The sequence below is a fragment of the Micropterus dolomieu genome, linkage group LG04, assembly GCF_021292245.1.
Source record: "Micropterus dolomieu isolate WLL.071019.BEF.003 ecotype Adirondacks linkage group LG04, ASM2129224v1, whole genome shotgun sequence".
NCBI lineage: Eukaryota > Metazoa > Chordata > Actinopteri > Centrarchiformes > Centrarchidae > Micropterus > Micropterus dolomieu.
This window is the reverse complement of record NC_060153.1, coordinates 11,793,429-11,800,858: the sequence shown is the minus strand read 5'-3', so window position 1 is coordinate 11,800,858 and position 7,430 is coordinate 11,793,429. Positions and strand designations below refer to the sequence as shown.

At 37.3% G+C, this 7,430-nt stretch overlaps 1 protein-coding gene across 1 annotated transcript; it reads left to right on the top strand.

The window, feature by feature from the left end:
* Positions 1 to 5,640: 5,640 nt before the first annotated feature.
* On the top strand, positions 5,641 to 6,717 carry LOC123970132 (5-hydroxytryptamine receptor 4). Its single transcript, XM_046048018.1, has one exon. The coding sequence runs from the start codon at positions 5,641 to 5,643 to the stop codon at positions 6,715 to 6,717; it is 1,077 nt and encodes a 358-aa protein (XP_045903974.1).
* Positions 6,718 to 7,430: the final 713 nt, after the last annotated feature.

The window sequence follows — 7,430 nt, the reverse complement described above, 5'->3', positions numbered from 1 at the left end:
ATTCAGCAGGACACAGTTACACCCAGTGACATTGTTCAGTGTGAATGAAAGAAGTTTGCAGTTTATGTAGAATGGTGGAGTTTTAAACATATTAAACCATGAGGAACTTTCCCTAACCATATCCATGTAGTTTATTCTCTCTTGCTATTTTTATTATTATGCGCCAAAACACCAAAAAAATTCCTTGTATGTGAAATATCTGTAGTAAAACATGTGTAATTGTACATTTAAAAAAGTTGCGATTGAATGAACACATGTTTGGTTTTACAGAATAATTTAGTATCAAGTGAATATTGTGGCAAGTGGATGGCTGAATGCTAGTCTAAAAATGTCCAGGTGCTATCATAACATTTAGTAAGTAGAAAATAAATTAAAATCAAATATTCTAACAGTTTGAATACTGATATACTGAATACTGATTCCTGTATGTTTTTGGGAAGGGGAATAATAGTAATACTTTGTCAATCAACAAAGTATTAAAATGGTATCTTCAAAATGACCCTGTTGTATTTCTTTCTTTTTTCAAATAGGTTAAACAATACATATATATCCCTTTTGGAAAATGGGCAGATTTGAACATTTAGAAGTAGTAGTGTGATGGATACACTACGTTTGATGTATTTGCAACTATCAGCAACAAAGATTATGATCACTGCCAAGACTTACAATAGATTTCAGGGGAATGCAAAGGACTATTTCAAGCCAGTAAGCTTTTGAATAAGTGTCTTTTGTCTATAATCCAAGTGTATCCTGCACTATAAAGTCATTATTGGGCCACGTACAATACACTCATTATATACCAAGACTCCATGATGTGTATAGTTTGTGCACACACAATACTGCATACATTATAGTATTATAGTAATTAATGTATAATCCAGTGATTGCTATTGATTTGCCATGTTCTCTTCATGACCATGCAATTGCAATGAGACACCAGAAGAGGGCTGCATTGCCCCAAGGATAATCTAAATTTGTGTATGCATGTACAGCTTTCCTTAAATGTTTTATTTACAGTTTTGAGTGCTCTGTTAAAGACAAAATATTTTTACACAATTATCTGCACAATTAGGTTGAAGAAGCAAATCTTATTCATTCCACATTACATTTTCTGAAAAAACAAAAAAACAAAAAACTTTTTAAAAGTGAGGTCATTTTCTAATGATTGGATCAGCTGTCAGTTGGCTTTAACTGCTTTTGATGGTGATTGTGTCTGCACACATGTGCACTGTGCTAATACTTACAAAAGCACACAGTTTTCCCTCTGTTGCTGTTACCTGTTTAACAAACACCTCCACATGAATAACAATATTCTGTATTTATACTGTGTCTCTGTACTACTACTATGTCAGAGCACAGGAATAATTTCTACTGGCAGAATGCCTTTATATTATTACTTATTATTTGCATATTTATTGATATTCTGATTGTGAAATCATTACTGAAAAACCCAGAATATGATCATGATGTCTTTTGAACATTGAAAATGGTTAGGCTAAGCTCATATTAAAGCCGACAATCAGGAATTATCAGCCTCACATGTGACTGAATGAAAATGTCTATATATTATATAACTCTTTTTTTGCTGGCAGAAAGACTGTCCAACTCTCTCTAACTAATTCTCCATAATAAAAGGCAATGGGGGTAATAACAGATGGTGAAAAGAAAAATCTGTCATCTGTCTTCACTCCAGTATAAATGCAGTGATGTTGTGATGTATCATATCAGCTGCAGCATCCAATTAATACTTGATATCTATTTGAGGGGCGTGTCGGCCAGTAAAAGACTTCCATGAAGGCTGCTCTTGTATATCCTCACTCATGGATCCTCAGAGATCCCTCAGAGATCTTTGTTCTTTGGAGCACAAACAAGAGCTTTGGGAAGGTCTGCAAGATGGCGGACCAGAACGACTTTCGATTCCCTAATTAGTTTTAACGGTGTCTAGTTAGCATCCCCTTTCTTGTGAATATAAGTCCATGTGCTCCTCTTGTCTCTTGCCAGTCGTCTTTGTCTATTTGTCAAGCATCCCAACCCTTGCGTAGTGTAAATGGTAAATGTTCTGTATTTGTATCGCACCTTTCGAGTCTGTGCAACTAGTTAAAGCGCTTCAATGTCTTGCCCAAGGACATGCAGACTGGGGGATCAAACCACCGGCTAGTGGACATCCGCTTTATCTCCTGAGCCACATTCGGTGAAACATGTTGCAGTTTTTCAGATTTGTTCATTAAAAACATTTCCTAATGTTGGGTTTTTCTTAAAACAAATTTGCTAATTATTAGTTAATAAACATTATATCAAGAAGACAGGATTGCAAATTTAGACAAAGTCTGAAATGAAAATGAAATGACTATGAAGGATCACATTGAGGTGTAGTACTATTTATGAGTATTACATTGTTAATAATGAAATGTGTAATCATATCAGATAGGTCACTTTATTTGCCCCCTTGTAAAAGCAACAAAGCGTGGGACTCAACCTCTGCTCTCTCCTTTTTCAGAAACAAAAGAACAGATGTGCAGCCAGTCTACCCTGTCTGCAAAGCACACTTGTATTACACATATAAAAGAATGGTCTGAAAAAAACACTAGTTATTGAGCCAACGTGCCTTTTATTGCACCCTTCATTAAAAATCCTCCCATGTTTAATTAGAACACATCCGCCACACATGAGATACGTCTGTCACTGGCTGAGGCCCAAGGTATTCAAGCTTGGCAGGATTGGCTGTGCTCTACTGAACACTGAAACACATGAAAGGGATGACAAGACCTGTTTTGGGGGTATCTAGAAAGCGAAGTTGAACCCAAGTAAAATTTGAAATCAGATAACAGGTTTCTGTTCTGGACTAAAGTACATTGTTGTTGTGGTGAGTTTTCTCTTTTCCACTTAGTACAAACAATACAAAACAAGATTTCTATTTGGAATAGACACAGTACTTAGGTGACCCACAACCACTTACTGTATATGTCTGCAACTATAAAGCTACTGTTTCATATATATATATATATATATATATATATACTTTTTTTTTTACATGACATAGTAATTCAGATGACAGCAAAAGATTTCCTATGTGCAGTGCAGACCCATAGTGTTTCCCTGTTGGTGTTATTGTATGTCATTCTGGTGTAATGGAGTTCTAGAAAAGCAAAGAGGAGGTTTCAGCCTTAGCTTTACCTACTTCCAAGGTGCATGGAGAAGGCAAAAAGGATGCTCTAAAGGATGCTGTTATGGAGATTTGGCAAAATTATTACAATTCATCCCGAGGGGACATGACTGTCTGAATCAAATCATGGCAGTCCAAAAGTTGTTGAGACATTTTACTATTCCAAAAGTTACAACCTGCTGCTGGCACTACAGGGGCTCACCAAAGTTAGTGGGATGCATCCTCTGGGGACCATGAATGTATGTACAACAATTTAATGACAATCTAAGCAAGAGTTGTTGAGATATTACAGTTTGAATCAAGGTGTTGGACTGAATGACTGCCATAGAGCCACAGTGATAGCATGGCTAAAAAACAAACTATGCTTTAACCAGTGCATAAGGATTTGTGTATATACACTCATCAACATTCAAAACAAACGTAAATGTACCCGAGTTAGCCACAAGCTAGTTTTCTTCGGCAGTCCCTTTGCCAGATGTTATCGGGTGTATAGTAATCAACTATTAGTAATCAGATCTGCCCTTATTCAACACACCACAAAAAGATTGGCAGTGCCCTCAGAAAATTTTAAATTTTAAGTGTTCTGGTTTCTCTTTTAACAATCATTTGAATTGAGTTGGCAGGGGAGTTGGCAGTAGGCTGTATTCTGCTACTAATTATTGTTGCATGAGTTCATTACAGCTCTCTTCCCAGCCCCCACCATCCCTCTCATCTCTTTGTAAAAGCAAGGTTAACAGACCTGCTGTATGATACAGACATGAGGACAGATGATCGTCTTTCTTCTTTACAGGTAAGTGTCTTAGTTTACACAATTTTCTAGTAGTGCCTGCCAGATGTGAACTAGTACAATAATCAAAAGTTAGTTCTTAAACTGAATTCAAAAGCCCTTATCTGAACATGTGTAACATGTATAAATAAGCTAATTTGAGTGACATAACAACTGAACTGCTCTTGGTAGAATCAGATGTAAAGATAAAGCACAATTCTACTGAATCTCTTATGCTTTAAATGTGTTTTTCAGAGTTGCAGTTACTATATCTTCTAAATGAAAAAAATTGATTCTTGGATATTGTATTTCAATGTGTATATCAACACCATACTAATAAAATAGTTTTGTCTAGTTTTGCTGTATTGCAAATGATGTAACCATCAAGAATGCATTTTATCTATGATATATCCAAAATATAGATGGTGGCCACAAAATATGTTAAGGTATTGCTATTATAACCAGGCATATACTTAAATATGTGAAACATGAACTAAAATTTGTTTACAGTTTCATAAGCTTGACAGGAAGAATTACTTAACGCTTTTGCACTAATATTACAGAATAATAAAACTGTATGATTTTTGCAGATGTGATGCTCCGAACATAAACAGAAAGATTAGAAGGATGAAAGGGAATAATGGCGAGTGCAAGGGTGGGTGGGTGGGGGTTTAGACATCTGCTAAAGTACCATCTACCTCCCAGGAGATGTAAGTGGCAGAGTAAAGGGCACTTTTACCTGCTTTTATTAAATAAATTATTAATGTCAACATCCTTTATAACAATCCAACAGAAACTGATATGTACTGTATTGATAATAAGATTTTTCAAACCTGGATGGGTGTAACATGACGTATATGTAAAGAGTTGAAATTAGTACATTTATATATTTTATCTTGATTTTACTGCGATTATTTGCCATGATGATGTGTGTTGGTTCAATTCAACAAGTCTACAAGCCAATCAAAAATCCACATTTTCACTCAGCATCACTTTCCTGTCACTGCACAGTCCCTGTGGTGTTCATTAAAATCTATTCCAAGTCAGCTGCAACATCTGCTACCTATTCACACCACTGGCACTGGAAATGGTAATATTAATATTATTCTATTCATTACAGTTGTATGTGTTCAGCGGTGTGATATACTGTAATGTGCAAAGCATGACTTCAGAGGGCTAAAGTTTCTTGAAAATCTAAGTAAAACTAAAATTTCAAAAATTTAATTTTGTGATAAATGTAACATACAGGGTTCACATTTCTGAATAAATCTATAAGAAAATGTTATTGTGCTGACAAGTTCCACTCCAACAGTCCTGCTGACAGTTGACTCATTTGGATAATCCCCTGCCTCCTCAAGCTACTCAGTCTATTATCTGACACTCCAGAAGCATTTGTTTGTCTTGGTTTAAAAAACACATACAAAAAGTTATCATAGATCATTCTCTTCATTATATGAATATCTATGTTGATGAAAAAAACGTGTTTTTTACTCACCCACCACGTAACGCGATGGCATTTTAGAGAAGGCAACAACAGAACAGGGCCCTTTCAGGCTGGGTCTGAAACAAACAAAGAATTCTAGGTGGTTTGTCTACTTTTTCACTGTTAATGCACCATAGGAGTGCAGGCAAACTGCTTTGAAACGCCTCACTTGCCATACACTCATTACTTACAACTGTATCTGTGTGTTTTGACAGGTTTGATTAGACCATGGACAACAGCAGCTTGGGATTGCTCGGAGATGTTAACACATCTCTTCAGATTGAGCTTCAATCCTGTACTACATTGAGGAACCAGGCCTCTCGCATTTTCCTGTATGCTTTCCTCTCAGTTGGCATTGTCTGCACAGTGGTGGGCAACTTCCTGGTGGTTTTGTCCATCGCCTACTTCAAGCAGTTGCAGTCACCCACAAATTTCTTCGTCATGTCCCTGGCAGTGGCTGACTGCCTTGTAGGCCTGGTTGTGATGCCTTATAGTATGATTCGGACCGTGGAGGGATGCTGGTATTTTGGTGTCCTTTTCTGTCAGCTTCACTCTAGCCTAGATGTAATGCTTTGCACTGCCTCCATATTCCATCTCAGCTGCATTGCCTTTGACCGCTACTATGCTGTCTGCAACCCGCTGGTTTACTCTTTAAAGATGTCCCACAGTCGGGTAGCTCTCCTTATTGTTATATGTTGGGCAGTTCCCACGCTCATTTCCTTTGGACCCATAATGCTAGATCTCCACATTGCTGGTGTGGACATCCTGCTCCCTAAAGATGTATGTTTGTTTTTGGTCAATCGCATTTATGCTGTCATGGCCTCCTTGGTAGCCTTTTACTTGCCAATGGCCATCATGCTAGTAGCCTACTGGAAGATCTTCAAAGCTGCTAAACGGCAGGCCAGGCAGATCAGCGCCATGGAAAGCCAGATGGCTGCTGGAGTGGGAAAAGACTCAAGTAAGAAACAAAGACACCGAAACACTATGAAGAGGGAAAGAAAGGCAGCAAAAACTTTGGGTATCATCATGGGAGTCTTCCTAATATTCTGGATGCCCTTCTTTACAGTCAACATTGTGGACCCTTTCATTGAATACAGCACAGAGCTGGTCATCTGGGATATATTTTTGTGGCTAGGATATATCAATTCATCTCTAAATCCCTTCCTATATGGTCTCTTCAACCGTTCCTTCCGTAGGGCATTCCTTATGTTCATGGGCTGCAGGGTATGCCTGCCTGGATCTTCCCCTGGGATGGAGTTATCACACACTAAAAAAGATGCAAACGAACGAGCAGATCAACCATAAAATAAAGATAGTATCTGTATATTTTGTGTAGGCATGCAAAGATCAGTGAATCAATGGTAATATTCACAAATAGGGAACTCTTTTTGAATCTGGGAGAAGTACTATAAGAAATTTTAGTGAGGTGGGACTGCCACAAACCATGCCTTCAAGCATAATGTATGAAATCAACTCGTCCTTCCACGTAAAGTTAGTGTGTTCCTGTGGCACAAAGGTTTAGATTTTGTGAAAGAAAGAGTCTGGTTTTATGCTGCCAAGACCTTTTCCATGTTTCAAGTAAATTAACTTAGGATTATGTACATTTGTTGCTCTGGCCTAAGAAGAACAGTTGCCCAATTTAGGAAACATGTCATCATAAAGTCATTGTGAACTGCAGGAATAATTTGGCAAGATGGCAATTTACCTGCCAGTCATAGTGTATGCCTATATAATGTTTTTGTCTAAATCATGTGGATAACTCTATGTTGAAGTAGTATGATTCAAATCATTTTCACATGTGCATAGCTACAATAAAAACTGTTGTTGTGGAAACAGTTTCTTTCAAAAACAATTTTTTCAATAATACTAAGGGAAGCTTCAAATGGGTGAAGGCAGAACAGTTAGGACCTAGAAATGGCTACAACTGAACATACTTGTTTTTCTTCAATATACAAACCAGTGAGGAGGAGGGTCAAACTTAAATCATAGAAACAGACTTTTATGGGAGAGAAAACAAT

Bases quoted from the DNA above. Each gene is read 5' to 3' on its own strand.
- LOC123970132 (XM_046048018.1), top strand. From the start codon at position 5,641: ATGGACAACAGCAGCTTGGGATTGCTCGGAGATGTTAACACATCTCTT.